The 16,046-nt window shown below is 38.1% G+C and overlaps 1 protein-coding gene across 2 annotated transcripts in view; it reads right to left on the bottom strand.

Moving 5' to 3' along the window:
* The window catches only part of LOC109033369 (uncharacterized), a 358,654-nt gene that overhangs the window by 12,332 nt on the left and 330,276 nt on the right, over window positions 1–16,046 (bottom strand). For both annotated transcript variants that reach the window (XM_072305106.1, XM_072305107.1), the window contains exons 35-46: window positions 14,817–15,025; window positions 13,530–13,675; window positions 10,348–10,591; window positions 9,241–9,392; window positions 7,883–8,030; window positions 5,896–6,134; window positions 4,645–4,842; window positions 3,709–3,859; window positions 3,058–3,192; window positions 2,141–2,310; window positions 1,497–1,610; window positions 244–374 (exon numbers count right to left, since the gene is read on the bottom strand). In XM_072305106.1, coding sequence (XP_072161207.1) covers window positions 244–374; window positions 1,497–1,610; window positions 2,141–2,310; window positions 3,058–3,192; window positions 3,709–3,859; window positions 4,645–4,842; window positions 5,896–6,134; window positions 7,883–8,030; window positions 9,241–9,392; window positions 10,348–10,591; window positions 13,530–13,675; window positions 14,817–15,025 — 2,037 coding nt within the window. The remainder of the gene's footprint in view (window positions 1–243; window positions 375–1,496; window positions 1,611–2,140; window positions 2,311–3,057; window positions 3,193–3,708; window positions 3,860–4,644; window positions 4,843–5,895; window positions 6,135–7,882; window positions 8,031–9,240; window positions 9,393–10,347; window positions 10,592–13,529; window positions 13,676–14,816; window positions 15,026–16,046) is intronic.

The following is a 16,046-nucleotide window of genomic DNA, read 5'->3' as shown; positions in this document are numbered from 1 at the left end:
GGCGAGGATTTTTTTGTGCAGGCACAAGACTCGGAACCTGTCTATTTTCTACATCCAAGTTATAACGATAATTTTTGACTCATCAGAGTAGGAGCTGGAAAGGAGGGTCAAAAAATCCAAAATTTAGTTTTAAGAATTTTATGAACAGCCCTTGAGAATCGAAAACATTTGAAACAGATTTAAAGTATAGAGGATTGATTTTTTATTCATCAGTTTCCCAGAATTACCAAGGTGGAAACTTACCAATCTTCTGAAGCTTGTTATTCACTGGTTCCATCGCTGCGGAATTATTGTTTAAAGAGCTATCTGATAAACTCCTGCAAGAGACCGCCAGTTGCTCAAAAAGGTCTCTGATGTCCTTTCGCGTCTGGACACTGTGCAGAGAAAAAAAATTAAAAAATCGTTACATATTTATATTAAAGTTATAAAGTTACAAGGTGGAGAAATGGTGCTGGGTCCACACCATTTCGCGGGGAAACAAAGCCAAGAAATACCAAAAATTAAAATTAGAGTAAAAAAAAATTTTAATATTCCATTATTTTTAATATTCCATTGCAAACTGCCTGAGCTGAACACTCTCCTCCCTTAGTTTCCTACTGGTGCGCATTAGAGTTCTAAAAATTTATTTTTGACTCTAATTTTAATTTTTGGTATTTCTTGGCTTTGTCTCCCCGCGAAATGGTGTGGACCCAGCACCATTTCTCCACCTTGTTACATACAGTTCAGGCCACTTCTTAGTGTTTAATTTTTTCAGTTATGAAGTTACTAATTCTACATTGCACTAAAATCTTGATCCTAAACTGCATTAAAAAATTAATATTTCAGATTGGCACCAACAATAGTCATGAGAGTTACCCCTTGGAAAGGTGTCATCCCCGCTGGGGTCACTTGTAACCTTTTATGTACCTAATACAGTTACTCGTCATCTAATGTACCATTTGACAAGACGCAAATTTAAGCAATGTAATTTATACTTTCTTGTCAGAATTTTACGTAATACACGATTTGCACAGAAAAAATGACTGAAAGTAACTCCTAACAAAGATACTAACGTTCTTTGATGCATAAATTCTAACTTTCCACTTATATAAAAACCATATTCTACTTGAGTTAAATCTCACGCTGAATACCATGACAGTCTCTGCAGAATGAAAATATGACATCCTTAAAATCAGTGTTTTGGTTTAGTTATTGTGCATTGTTTACACTCATAACAACACAGGGTGGAGAGGGATCACTGCTTCTTGAGAAGCCTGTCAAAACTGTTATAGTGCATGATTCGATTCTTGTTGACTCTGGTCTTACCTACGAGCAGGAAATTTCAATTTTTCGATACCAATGCTAAATGAAACGTTAATATCTTGGTTAGGAATTAATTTCAGTAATTGTTGTGGTTCAAATTGTGTTCCATGTGCTTTGAAGAGGTATTATATATCAGAATGCTTAAATCGGTACCTTGTTTAGTGCTAGTACAAGAAAAATTATCCTTTGCTTACCTGAAAGATTGAAAGAGCGTCACAAAATCTGTGAATTTAAGCTGAGATTCATGAGTGATAGAGCCGTGATGGAAATGTTTCATTTGTCGAGCAAAATCTGTTTTTGTTTTGTCCCTGAAATAAAGTAGAGAGAAAAATTAAAAACAAGAGTGTAGATACCAGTTCCTGCTCATAACAACAATGACATAACACTAATAAGTGTTTGCTAAAATTTTACTGATGGCTGAGAATTGAGCCTACTGTGCTCCAACACACGTTCCTTCAGAACACAATTTTTTTAATTTTATTCACTTTAACATGTTCTGATCGCGTTTATGCTTTTTCACAGGATGACATACTTATTTAACAGTTCCTTTCTCCGCACAAGTCAATGTCATAAAAGATCTAATTGATTTTTGCTAATCTATGAGCTGAAACCATCAAAATACAATTCTGAGACTAGCATTACCTACATTTATAAAGAAATAGTCATCAATTTATAGAAATTTTATCAAATGCAAACTCAAAAATTTGCTGCGCCCCTAAAATTTAGAATGTTGAAATTATCTTGAAAACTTTTAAATTGAATGCTAGAGCATATAATCAGAGCGCATAGATGGAAGAAAACAAAACTAAGGTATGTTTTCAGCTGGAAAGTGTCTTACTTCTGAGGGTGAGAGGGGCTGACTTTATCTTGTGGGTCGTTTGATGTGTATGTGTCTGTGTCGCTGCCAATTGAATGAGATCTTGATAATGAGAGAGCACCTGATGTTGTGTGCGGCCATCTTTGTGTTGTCATCTCACAAATATCTGCCGGTTTGCTTACAAAGTCCATCTAAAAACCAAATACAGTAATAAATTCATTTAAAAGTTGATCTATACCATAGTAGGCTTGACTAATTTGTTTAACTCTCGATGTGGCATGAATTGAGTTTGGATTTCAGATTCCGGTGGAAACGGATCTATTTTGTAGCTTGCATAAAAAATATAGAGCACTAATTTTTTTTTCAAAATTTGAAATTTTTGGGAATCAGGTATTCCAAAAAAGAAAAGACTAATAGAAATTTACAAAATCATGTCACAGAGGAAAGATTCAATTTTTAAAAACCCAAAAAATACATTGTTATGAATTCGTGATGCTATGCCATAGAGCTATGTCATAGAGGGTTAAGAGTCATAAGTATTATTGTGCAAGAACTCCACTGCTAGGTACCTACTTCAGTTTTTTCCACTTGAGATTATACTAACCTTTCATAGTAATTTCATAACTTGCATTACTTAAGATTAGTTATTTCATATATCGATGGCTAACTACAAAAAATGGGTATCTCAATTATAATGTTTAAAAATCTCCGATTAAGTTTTATTTTCTTCAAGGAATACTGATAAAAATGCTTTATTGCGATTTCTTTTGACTGAATTTCAAAAATTTACACCAAATTTCAATTGAAACTGTTGATTAGTTTTCTTTTGATAGAATAAAACAAGTGCAGAAAATTATGACGTTGCAATCTGAGATATACATTTTGCGACTTTAGCCATGGCTAGTTTTAGCGAATGTTTTGGTAACGGAGGGACACACCTTAAGAGCTTGAATGTTTCCAATAGACCTTTTTTTCCGAAACTTTATTGAGGCACCTCTTTTAAAACCCCCACTTTCTTGGGGTGAGGCATTTGCGATGTTTGCAGCTACAGACCAGTCTCGACCACCAAAAATCTGAAAATTGACACCAACAATATTAGAGAGAATATCAAAGAAATTTAGTTTCACTGTTTCAAGTGGGGTTTTGTTTCACATATACTTGTGTTCTATACAACTTCAAGAACTGAAAAAGGATAATATGCCAGTTAATCCAAGGATTTAGTGCCTAATGCCCATGACAAGAAAAACGAACTTGCATGCATCAGAAATTTTCAATGAAAGTACATAATTTTATGCAAAATTTTGCGAGAAAGACAATGATATCATTGGTTATCTCTGAAACAAACTCCTGGGCTCAAGGGAATCTCTTAAAACTGAGGCCATAATGGCAGGAATTCTCAATGCATGTTCTCAGACTTGTTGAGAAAATTTCATACCTGTCTCATAATTTAACAATATTATCTTAGGATCAATGGTTTTGCAACTGGATGGTAGTTGCTGGAAAATTCAAAATTTCATAACAATATGCTAGTGCTAGTAATGTTTTAAAGTACATATTCCTCAGAACTTATACACTCTTGGCTTACTTACCTTAATGGCATCTGCTGTTAACGGTCCTGTGCATGCTCGTTCGAAGTAAAGTTGGAGGTACTGTTCTTTAAGCCAGATTAGTCGTCGGTCAATGTAGTTGGATTGAGCTTTGATGCACCGCACTATGCAAGACAGTCCATGATACCACAACCTGAAGAAAAGTTTTGGGAAAAGTTTAGAAAATTCAAAGAGAGCGGGTACCTTGAGATTACAACCTTCCGTATGCTAGTCCATTCTAAAATTTCACATCATGAAATTTCACGAAAAATGGGTATCTCAATTGTTATGTTTAATTCAGCAAAGGCTGACTATTTGAAAACAAGAAAATAACTCATGTCGACAGTGCAAGTCGGCAATCACATAACTCGGTTTGCGACGTCGCAGACTTCCCGTCATACGTTATTTTTTAAAGGGAAAATTACTCAACGGCAATTCTTTAAAACTTCTGTGATTTTTCTTCTCTGTGCAAAGAAAATTCTGCATAAACTTCAAGGAATGATGTCAATTTGTTCTCTTTTAAAAAAAAACATAGAGGCGGAGATTTTCAGACACCGCAAACGAGTTATGTGATTGCCGACTTACACCGTCGATGTATCTTTAATAATTGAAATCTGGGTGAATAGGGATTTGCGAAAATGTATTCAGCTAAATTGTTAACACATTCTCTTAGAGTAGCATGACTAAATTCACAGTTGTTTGTGTTGTTGTTGTTTGTGACAGTTAGGAAAGCAATAGAGCTTAGAGAGCAGAGGCAGGCACAAGTATCAGTTGCTCTGCCGCTTAGTTAGAGCCAGAAATGTGTCTGACACATTAATTTTGACCTTACGAGGGAGTTCTTGATACGTTTATTTTAAATTTTCTTGTGAGGTTTTGGCTCTGATCTGGTGCAAAAGGAATGCTTGCTACGTAAATGTGAGTGTGAAAAGTGCTACTAACCTGCAGAGTCGAGGAGGTAAAAGTAGGAACAAAACTCTGTTATCACTCAGGTTTGTGCCATAGACTAGTGTCAGGCAGCATTCAAGGTTAGTGTACTTCTCTAGTCCGAATCGTTTCAAAGCTGAGGCCAGGTCTGGGTCGCGGTCCCTTTCTCGGCCGCCATAACTTATCTCTTTTACAGAAGAGAGATCAAGAAAACTGTGGAAGGACCAATTAGAACAAAGATACATATTAATTCTTTGTGTATAAGGTCACTGGATTAATTTAGGGAGATAGTGCAATATCAATCTAATAATTAACTCATGATATCATGAGTAAAAGGGCTCATGATAAAAGTTTCAAAAATTGAATGATTTTTAAGACTTTTTAGACAAATTTTAGGGGTGATTAACAGTAAATTCGAGGGCATTCAAGGTTTTTAAAAACATTTTTAGATTTTCTGAGACAAACTGAGTAAAACATTTTTTAGGTAAAAAACCGCTTTAAAAGTGGACATTTTCTTTTTTTTGTGTACTCCAATTCTCTGACCATCTACATTGAGAGCCAAAAGTATGATGCATGGACAACTTTGTTCCTCATTTCAGAAGTCTTCAACACAAAAGAAAGAATCATCAATCTTTTGAATGGTCCTACTAGAAAGCAACGGATAACATAAAATTTGAAGACTTGGAAGTAAAGATAACTCCAAATAAATCGGCTTTGCCGTTGCGTTCAATTTTGTGGGACGAATGACTGCAAGTGACTGTCAAAGGTAGGCAATAACTCCCCTCCAACCCAATGTCGCAGCCATTTTTAGGTCCTACAGCCTCCAAGGGAAAGTGAAGGGGCCAGATGGCAATACCTGCTCTACCTTTAAAGGTGCTCTACTCATTCGGCACTCTAAAAAAGAGATACCAGCCTTTTCAGTTATCACTGAAAATTTCACTTCCATCTCTTCAGAATAAGATCAGACAAAGCACAATTGACAGATTTCATGGTTGACATTATTACTTACCTAAGTGAGAAGCGATCAATTCAGAGAAATTTCTTAGTCTGTTTAAAATTGAATTTCTCAGTTCAAAAACGACCCCCCGATCAGGTTTATTACATTATTCATTTTTTGGCATGAAACAATCCTTTTCTAGCTATTACACAGTTTCTATTGTCTCCTGAAAAATTTCAGTTTTCCAAAGTGCATTGTTTCGTAACTGAGAGATTCAATCAATAAAAAAGGATTTTTAATCCAAAAGTTATTATGTGTTGACAACTCACCCTTCTTCGAGGCCTAAACTGACAATATCTCCAGCCCATTTACATGCAAGTCCAGGCGACACCATTTCCTCTGGATTTACAAACAACGAAAACTCTGAGTTTGTTCCAGTTTTGAATCCGCTCCATGCTGGCTTATTCCAAGTTAATGTCACGCAACTCCTTTCCACACGGACATACACCAGAGCACTCCGGCTTCCCTCAGACTCCCAGTGAACCATTGTTGTTCCATGGTGGAGGATCTGTGAGGTTTGAAAAGGCTATTAGGAAAGACTGCAGATAAAAATAGGGAGCCCTCAAGGGGCGTTGAGCGTGCACAAATCTCCAACAAGGATGATATAAGATGAAATTTTGAGACAAAGCTTGAATCAAACCTCAAACACATATAATTAGACTGTTCAGAATGTAATTAAGAATGGGTACCTGGAGAGCCATAGGAGTATACACAAGTAGGTAAGGTCTCTACTCCAAAATTGTAAAACGTTTCATCACTCTTCGGTGAAGAGACAGACAATTCTGATTAATTATTAGTGTACCAGACGGTGAACACAATTTATAACCAGTCAAAATACATCGAAGGAAGGCCCACGTACCTTGTCTCCAGGATATCTATGCACCTATACAGTGCAAAGGTAGTGATTGTGGAGAGGAAAGAAAAAAGAGGGACGAAGCATAACTTGCCACACGATTTCAGTGACAATGATTTAACACAGCCAGTGGAAGAACACTTAGCAAAAGACATGTCTGCGAAGTCACAAGATACGAATGAGAAACTTATTGCAGGAACAACTAATGACATTCTGATTGTAATCATTCTCCAGCTTACAATGGAACATAATGGAGATTAGGGAAAAGGCACAGCAGGTGTATTTTGAGGTTAGACGTAAACAAGAAACAGTTTCCCGCGCAAATAGTCAGAGGTGGGCGTAACCTTCAGCAATCCTGATCTCCGATTGGCTCTTGCATTTGTGACTTAAGAGACTTAAGGTGGAAGCGCGAAATTCGAATTTGCGCTCTTTTTAAAACACACGCGTCGCACCGTGCACTGCATTTAAGAAGTTTCAAAGTGAACAGACTTTCGCGTAATATGAACAAAGACATAAAGACGGAGCGCTCGTATCTAAAAGCACGGGGAAAAAGTGAAGCTAGGTTCGGCGCTGCGCGCTTGTGTGAGTGTGTAAATGAGCGCGGGAATCCATGGCGGCAAACGGAAATTTGATTTGAACTTGTCCTCTTGATTTTTGCATATTTCTTCTTCGAAACGTATTTTAAATTCCTAAAACGAATATACTAAGAAAGTTCGGTCTGCGTCCTAACATAATACACCTACTTTTGCTCGGTAACAGGCAGTAATCTCAGATAAAGTTGGTTTTTTCTTCTGCTCATGGTGGTTCTGCAGGTTCAAACAGGCCGTTACAGTTCTAGATCAACGTTACTCCCAAATGAAATTAATCGGTCGACGACGGACGGAAACTAACCTAGAGTTAAAAAAATATGAGTTTGTACCTGAATTTGGGCAAAAATCAACCTAAAATACTTTGTTTCCGCAATTATTTTATTCAGTTCCCGCCCTATATTTGAATTGAAACTTGTCCCGATTTCGCCGCCAATCCTCTAGCCAATAGTAGAAGTGATTGAAAAGAAGCTCTAGAAGCTTCATTTTTTGCTTTTAGCCCTCCGTCTTTATGTCTTTGAATATGAAGGACTATCATCCCGAGATCATTGAGGTGGATTTTGAGGTTAGACAGGTAATAATCAAAACAGTTTCCCGCGCAAATGGTGAGAAGAGGAGGTAACCTTCAGCAGTCCTGATCTATGATATTAGAGACTCTACAGTTCGCGAAATTCGAATTTGCGCTCAGTCCGAACACGCGCGACTCGCCGTCCACTGCATTGAAAAACCTTCAAAGTGACTTCAGCATGATTTTCGATGGGGGACTATCATCTTTATAGATCATCACCCAAAATGATGTGATTAACACTGACTTACCTGCAGAACATGATGATTTAAAGTGATGGTGGGGATGAAACTGACTCCGTGATCATTGTTTAGTGGCTGAACTGGCCAATAGTTGTCCGTTTCCGCCATTGGATCTTCAATCCCATGTGGCAGTGTATCACTTTTGAGAGGTCTCCCGCTGTAAATAGATTAAAAGTAGATATGGTCGAATTTTTTTTTTTTTTTTTTTTTAAACAGAGAAATGCAAACAATACGGCTTACTCTAAATTATTTCTCAAAAAATTTTCATTTTTTTCTCTTTTTTTCTTTTATTTTTTCTTTTCTTTTTCAAAGCTGGACGTAGTTACACAGAGAAATTCCACAAGTGATACCATCTATATTATAAGCTCCAAGACCTCCTAATTTTGCGAAACTGGTAACGCTTAGTTCCAGCGTTCTACCGGGCCGATTTTCATGATTTTTGCGGCTATCGACGGGCAATTGCCTCTAGATAAGCCAACTCTTTTCAGATTTTCAAAATATGGCCCAGGTTTTTTTATATTACGTGGTAAAGTTGCGAATTCTCCCATTTAAACAATGTAAATTTATACTTTTTGTCATAGTTCGTTTGAGCGTTCTACCGGGCCGATTTCCATGATTTTTGCGTAAATCGACAGGTAATAGGCCCTAGATGAGCCCGCTGCAATCAGATTTTGGAAAAAGGACCCAGGTTTTTTTAAAATCACGTTATAAAAGTGAGTGAGTTTACAGAATGCTCCGGTACTGCTACCGCTATGCGCGGGAGGATGCGCAATGGTCGAGGAGGTTGCGCAGTAGCTGGGTAGCCTGCGCATCAGCTCTACACTTATCTACACAAGATTCGCACCTGCGACTTCATGTCGAGCGGTGGCCGAGTCGTCTAAAGACGTCAAATGCGTCCGCCTTGATCACAGTGTGGGTTCGATCCCCGACTTATGAAATCTTAATTATTACCTGACTATCATTGTTCATTGTTTTACTGCAATATTTCATCAAGCAGTCATTCCAAAACGCGTCCTTTTAATTTTAAAGTAATTTTAAGTAAAGTTTAAAATTAAAGTATACCTCATATCGTATTTTTTAGGGGAAAAATAAAACTAACACTGATAGGAGGGTAAAAATAGGGCCGCGAAGCGGCCCATTGATGGCGCGGAGCGCCTTCAGGGGGTTGGGCCGCGTAGCGGCCAGGGGGCGTAGCCCCCTAGTTTTTAACTGATCACTAATTCATTCAAACACGTTCATTTTCTAGCATGATTCTTTTTCTACTTCCTGAGCTGATAAAACATTTACTTGACGTCCTCTTCAAGACTCAATAATATGAATTACTTAATTTCTGAGATCTTGAAACCACACTTTGAATGATCTCTTACCTTCGCTCCAACTCACTGTCGTGAAAGTGCTGATGAAAGGCTGCGATTCGGTCCATGGTGGCTTGGATTTTGTACACTTTGTCCAGATTGATGAGGCCGCCTGGACCGATACGAGAAAAGAAGTGGTCTTCGCCGTTATAATCGGAGATAAACTGTTTTGAGGAAGAAACAAATAAAAAATATTAGAATGGTCATTCAACGTTCTAAAACAAAATAGTGAAGTAATTAATTTAATTTTAGTTCATTTTTTATTGAAAAAAATACTAAAGTAAAATCCTACGATATCAAAAATTATTATGCCAAAAATTACGTTGGCAGGTAAAATTAGCCATTTTCATAAACGAATTTTTTTCCTTTTCAAGTTATTTTGCTCTCTACTTTTCTCTTTTTTCGGTTTCCCCACGGCCCCTTTTCCCCCCGTATTTTCCAATTATTCCCCAACTGTGATCAGATACGGAGTAGCTCAGTGGCTAGGGGGTGATCATCCCCTAAATAGTTGGATTCTGGAGTCCTGAGAGGAAAAACTTTCACCATTGTCACGATACCAATCAAGGGTCTCTCTTTATATTTAAATAAAAGATTACTTAGCATGTTGTCAACGATTACAGTGTCAACAAACAGTTTTTCTAAGTTTTTGTTGGCAGCATGAACATCCAAAAATAAAAAATTCTGACTCTTATGAAAGATGATCACGGTGTCAACGATCACGACGTCGACGAAACTTAAAAGTTCCCTCTATTACACATTTCAAATTTCAAGTCTTGTTTTTTTCGTGTTATTAACCTAACCTAACGTAACCTAACCTAACCTAACCTAATCACCTTACCTATCCAATCCAACCGTACATGTCCTGGCCTAAACGAACCTAATCTAACTATATGTGACCCAAACCTCTCCTGTACACTTAGTTTTTTTAATTTTACTTATAAGGAAGATATTTTTCTGTTTGTTGACACCGTGAGCGATGACACCATGCAATGTTACCAGATAAAACTCCAAGGTCGCAAAAAAGGCATGCAGCTGTAGACGAACCCAACACCAGGATTCCTCCTGTATAAAATTAGTTTCTATCCTCACTAAATTTTAGTCGCTTGAAGTGAGGATTACCTCTAGTCGCGTCTGGTCCCCGTCGGGTGCCAAGGCGATGAGACTGGGTGTGGAGGCGAGGGCCTCTCGCAGTTCTTTGAGGAAAGCCCCGAAATAAGGGATGACTTTGCATTCAGGGATGGCCAACGCCCGGTTTAGGGCGCGCTCATACTCCACCGAGAGCAGGCTTGTTGATAGGAACTCTAGAACTGGCGGCGATCCCTTGTCACTCACCGACAACCAGAACGGCCTCAGTTTGTCCGATCTGCAAAAATAAGTATTACCATAAACGAGGGGAAATACACGCGGCTTACGGTGGCTCGAGTCAATAGGATAGGTCGGGCAAAATTTGGAAACTTTAAAAGCTTATAACTCCGTTTATACAAATTTTTGAGGTTCTAAAAGTGGTTTCATTGGTCTCCTCGTGAAATTTTCTTCTTGAAGCACCCCTTAAAATTTAAAATGTGGGGCAATAAACATCATAATTTGCAGTTTTAGTCAAAAATTTCATGTCCGACCTCTCTGATTAACTCGATCCACTATGCAGCTCAATGCTGTCATGCTAGGAAAGAGCGCCGTATGAATATTCGAGAGTTGCCAAATTTCCTCTCAGAATATACTTATTTATGGAAAAAGTTATGGACAACTTGTCTTGAAATTTTCAGGAACGTTTGGTGAAATTGCGGACAAAATTATCTGAACAATTGGAAGAAAGATATTCTTCAGTTTACCAGGAATTTTGTGTTTTATCAAAGGAAATTTGGCAACGCCTGAAGGTTCATACGGCGTTTTTCTTTAGCACGGCGGAATATACAGGGGTCAAAAGTTTCTTGGGAAGTCAAATACCAGAAATGGGATGGGGAACAGAGAAGTACCTGAGGGATATCGGAAAATTCCCCGTGGTTCTTTAAAGTGTGCGCTGCTAACGTGTATAACTGCCGTCCTAAGAAAGAACGTCGCATGAGCCTTCAGACGTTGCCAAATTTCCTCTCAGAAAATATCTATTTTTGAAGAGTTATGAATATTTTTCCTTAAAATACGCATTATCTCACATAAAAACTCTTGAAAGTTCCTGATTGAAATTTTGGGTAAACTAGGTTAAGCTAAATTCAGACATGCCAGGTACATTAGTGATGTTTCAAAACCAAGGGTCTTTACTGCTATGTTTCACAATGTATGCGTTATATTTTTGTAGACGAAGATAGATGTAATTTACAATCTAAAAATTTTACACATAAAACAAGTTTTGCACAGACAAGAACGATAAAAAATAAAATTCGAGAAAACTGGTGATTATTAGTCTTAAAAAACAAACAAACAAAATAATAAAATTCATGTGTCAGAAAATCTGCTCTTCTAATTCGAGGTACAGCTGTGTTTTAAATTAAACTACAAATTGATTTTTCATATAGTAATGAGACGTAAATAGCGTTGTTCATAAAATTAAAGTAAATTTTAATTCCAGGATGAAGCACTTCATCTACAAAATCCAAATAAAATGTTAAAACGATATGTTGGGAACTGGCAAAACGCCTAGCGAACTGCAACACATCTTTTGAAAATAGGTCATTGGATTTTACGAACGAATTGTAAAATTTTCAAAGGGCGGATCTAACTCTTGGCAACTTTAACATCAGAATTAGATACATAATATGTTCTGAAAAAACAATATTGCAATTGAAAATTGTTAAGCGGAATATAACAATAGTATAACATCAACAGATTACCTACATGCATATATGACGACAGAATACCGGACAAGATAAGAGACCCCACATCACAATACATGGGTAGTTTCTCATTTTTTGTGAAATCCATGCTTTTTCAGGTGTTGAAAACTGAACATTTTTACAAAAGTTTCATTTCACCAAAAAATATGTTTACAAAGATAATATGACCTACACTATACTTGACAACTGACTTTGCTCCTCTATCGATAACCTACACTTTTCTTCTAAACGATCAACATTAATTCTTAGAGTCTCAACATTTTTTACTTGAAAACAAGCTGTAAAGCCTAGGGTTTTTTATGTGTGAGTAAGAGAGACCATAAATATATATTTTTTTTTTTAAAGTGCACACAGAAATGCAAAGAAATAACACGTTAATAGGTGTAAATCGGCATTTATATTTAATGAATATATGTTTTCTACAGGAGATCGTCAAACTGTGGATGGACGCATACAAGATGGACACTTCCGTCGATAGACGCTCCGGTTGCATGTAGCGAAGAATATTGATGACAAAAGCAAGTAGTTTCCGCCGGCCTACAACATCTCAATTAGGCTGGAGGCCGAATGAAACCCCTGCCTTTGAAATCGTTCTTTTTTTTCTGAAGATTCGAGTGGAGAGTTGAGGAAAGGCTGGTGCGTTGAAAAATCCCGGATCATATCCCCTGGTATGGCAGTAAAGACAAACGAGTGCTTCAGTGCATCACCAGAATTCTGACCGTTTCCATGCCTTCACGGCAAATCAACATAATAATAATTTCTATGAATGTTCAGCTGCATAACCGGGGGTTGGCTGACAAAGACAGCACCTTAGAGAACTATTTCGACGGCGTAGGTCCGCAATCACATATCTCATTTGCGGTGTCTGAAAATCTCCGCCTCCATGGTACTTTTTTAAAGGAGAACAAATTGACATCATCCCTTGAAGTTTTTGCAGAAATTTCTCCGCACATAGAAGAAAAATCACGGCAGTTTTAAAGAATTCCCGTTGAGTAGTTTTCCGTTTAAAAAATAAAGTATGATAGGAAGTCTGCGACGTCGCTAACCGAGTTATGTGATTGCCGACTTACACCGTCGATTTACACAGTTGATTACCACTACAATGTTCTTAATAATTAAATGATGATTTTTTTTTAAAAAAAAATTGGTAATTTCGTAAGCGACAATTTGTTTTTTTATTTTTTAATCGTGACCTTTTTCTTTTTTGAATACAAAGAGATTACAAGAGAGAGATGTACAATATTGAGCAAAGAGTAAAGAATAAACGAGAAATACTTTCAAGACAGGAAAACGACGTTTCTGGAGTAGAGTCGGTTTACAGAGAAATTACAGAATGAGTAGGTAATACAGAACAAAAAGAGAATAGCAGGTTCAGGTGACCCCAAGATAGGCGATAATTTAATAAAGAAGAGGAAACAGTAAACAAATTTAAAAAAAACGAGGAAGATTTTACGTAAAGTATAGGCGACTTACTTGAGGCCAGCGACGATTTCCATGGCCGTATTGAAGTTGCCAGTGTTCCAGCAGGTTAAAGCCACCCTCATTATACACGACAATACGGCCTTCCGGTCCTCGTGGGTTGGTTGTGTGATGATAAGGTGTGTCACCCATGAGCTCACCTGGAGGAAAGAAAAATGACTTCGTCACTTTAAAAAGTTAGGCTGAACCCAAACCTTTTTTGCTTTTGCCCGTCGAAGCATCTTCTAACCGAGGCCTTATGACTGATTAAGGAGTGTTTATTTGTGAGAGTGAGAGCTCTGGGGATCAAATCGTTTTGAATTTTTTCCTTTTTCCCACTTTTCTTTTTTATCCATTGAATACTCAGTTTTTCTTTTTTGCTTTTTTTATATACGTGAAAAAAACGTAAAAAAGGAAAGGAAAATGTTCCTCGAGAGGTACATGTTTTCGCCAGTTATTAAGTTCCGAAAGAGAGCGTCATAACCGAAAATACGAGACCTTATTATGGTCCTTTAATCGTGCAATATGATTGGTGCCGGATGACATCATTCGGTTTGGCGCGAAACTGGGGCGTTTAAAATTGGCGATTTTTCTTACGCGTATTCCTACGAGTCATTTCGAGGAGAGTACGTTGAACTGTCTGCCGTGCTAGCGAAGAGAGCCGTCAGCGCAAAATTTTCGAAATCGAGTTTTCTTCAAAATTCGTCTAAGCTCTTTTAGATGAAATTACTGAGACAGCTAAAACAGCAAAATTCATCCTAATTTAATGAAAACGAGACGTATGAAAAAGCCGTAAATGCACAAAAAATGACATAGTTTTTTTCAAGACAGTCGTAAGTGCATGAGAGCCAATGAAGACAGTGCTTTCAAGAGGAATGCCGCCCTCATCTGCCGATTTCTAACCTGAAAATGTGTGTGTTGTGTGTCCAACACGCTACCACAAAAGCACGCAGAAGATAGCACTTACGGCTGTCTTGCCAAATACTAACCTAACATGAAACTGAATTTCACCTTTTTCATGTACTTTAAAATAAAATCGGTCGAGTTTTAATCCCCCAAATGATTTCTAAGAGTCTATCGAATGATTGATTGCGATTCGACAAAGAACGGAGGCTTCTTTTAATAAAATATTCGACTCGGAAGCTTCTAAGCCCATTTTCTCAAAACTTCATTCTTGCACTTACGGCTCTCTTCACTATCACGGCAAAGTATACATATTCTTCGCCTATTTGTATCCTACGAGTCATTTCGAGGAGAGTGCGTTGAACTGTGACGATAGGAGACTAGATTAGGGGTTGTTACCTCGTTGAATCGGTTGACGAGGGAGCGGACGGAGGTCTGGTTGACGGTGTTGAACTGGTGGCCGAGGCTGAGGGTGACCTGGCGGAGGTAGTCGATCGGGGGCACGTGGTTGAAGAGCCGCAGCTCCGTCTCCGTGAGCATGAGCGCCACCTCCTCCGGAAAGTGCAGCAGCTTCGTCACCGCCTCCAGTTCATCGCTGTGCACTACCTCTAGAACACCACACCAAAAACACTCACCATTACGCCACACCTAGCCAATCTCACAAAAAATCTGCAAATTACACTCTCAAAGATATCCTCTAGCCAGTGCTTTCATTTCCCGGAACTACTCACTGGAAAAAACACATTGGATCTAGAGTCCAGCCTCTTAAAAACATCGACAAGAAAAAGTACTCTTGATTCAATCAGAATGTAGCTTAAGTCAAGAACCAAGCCTCTTAATTTAAGCGGATTTCGTTTTGATTCAAGCAAAAATCCGATTGAATCAAGAGTATTTTTTCTTGTCAATGTTTTCAAGAGTCTGGACTCTAGATCCAATGTGTTTTTTTCCAGTGCTTCCAGATTACGGAAGTTTCAAGATTTTCCTGGATTTTCCCCAGAACTTTTGAGATCTCAGAAATATTCCGGATCTTTTGCTTTTTCCGGAACATTCCTTGAACTTTTGACGAACTTTTGACGGTCATGGGAGCACTGCCTCCAGCCGTAAAATATAATACTAGGGGGCACGTCCGTGCTGCCGTGCTAAGGAAAAACGCCGTATGAACCTTCAGGCGTTGCCAAATTTCCTTTGCCAAATCGCTAATTCATGGAAAAACTTCTGATTATTTTACGGTCAATTTCTCCGATAATTTTGTTTGCAATTTGATCTAAATTTTCTGAAAATGTCACGGAAAAATATTCATAACTTTCCTCAAAAATAAACATATTATCGGAAAAAAATTGGCAACTCCCGAAAGTTCATACGGCGTTCTTCCTTGGCACGGCAGCGTGGCTGTTACGCGGTCCAACCCCAAAAAGGCCATCTGAGGCCCTCTTCCTGGGCCCCCATGAGTTAATCCAAATAAATCGGGTTATTTTGGGGACTATCTCCTGTTCTGCCGTGCCAAGGAAAAACGCCGTATGAACCTTCAGGCGTTGCCAAACCTTTGCCAAACACGACTTTCCCCGTGAATTTATGAATGTTTTCCTTCCAATTTTTCAGATACTTTTGTTCTGAATCTCACCCGAGGTT

The sequence above is a fragment of the Bemisia tabaci genome, chromosome 10, assembly GCF_918797505.1.
Source record: "Bemisia tabaci chromosome 10, PGI_BMITA_v3".
NCBI lineage: Eukaryota > Metazoa > Arthropoda > Insecta > Hemiptera > Aleyrodidae > Bemisia > Bemisia tabaci.
Note: the sequence above shows the minus strand (reverse complement) of the source record. Positions and strands in the feature narration are given on the sequence as shown.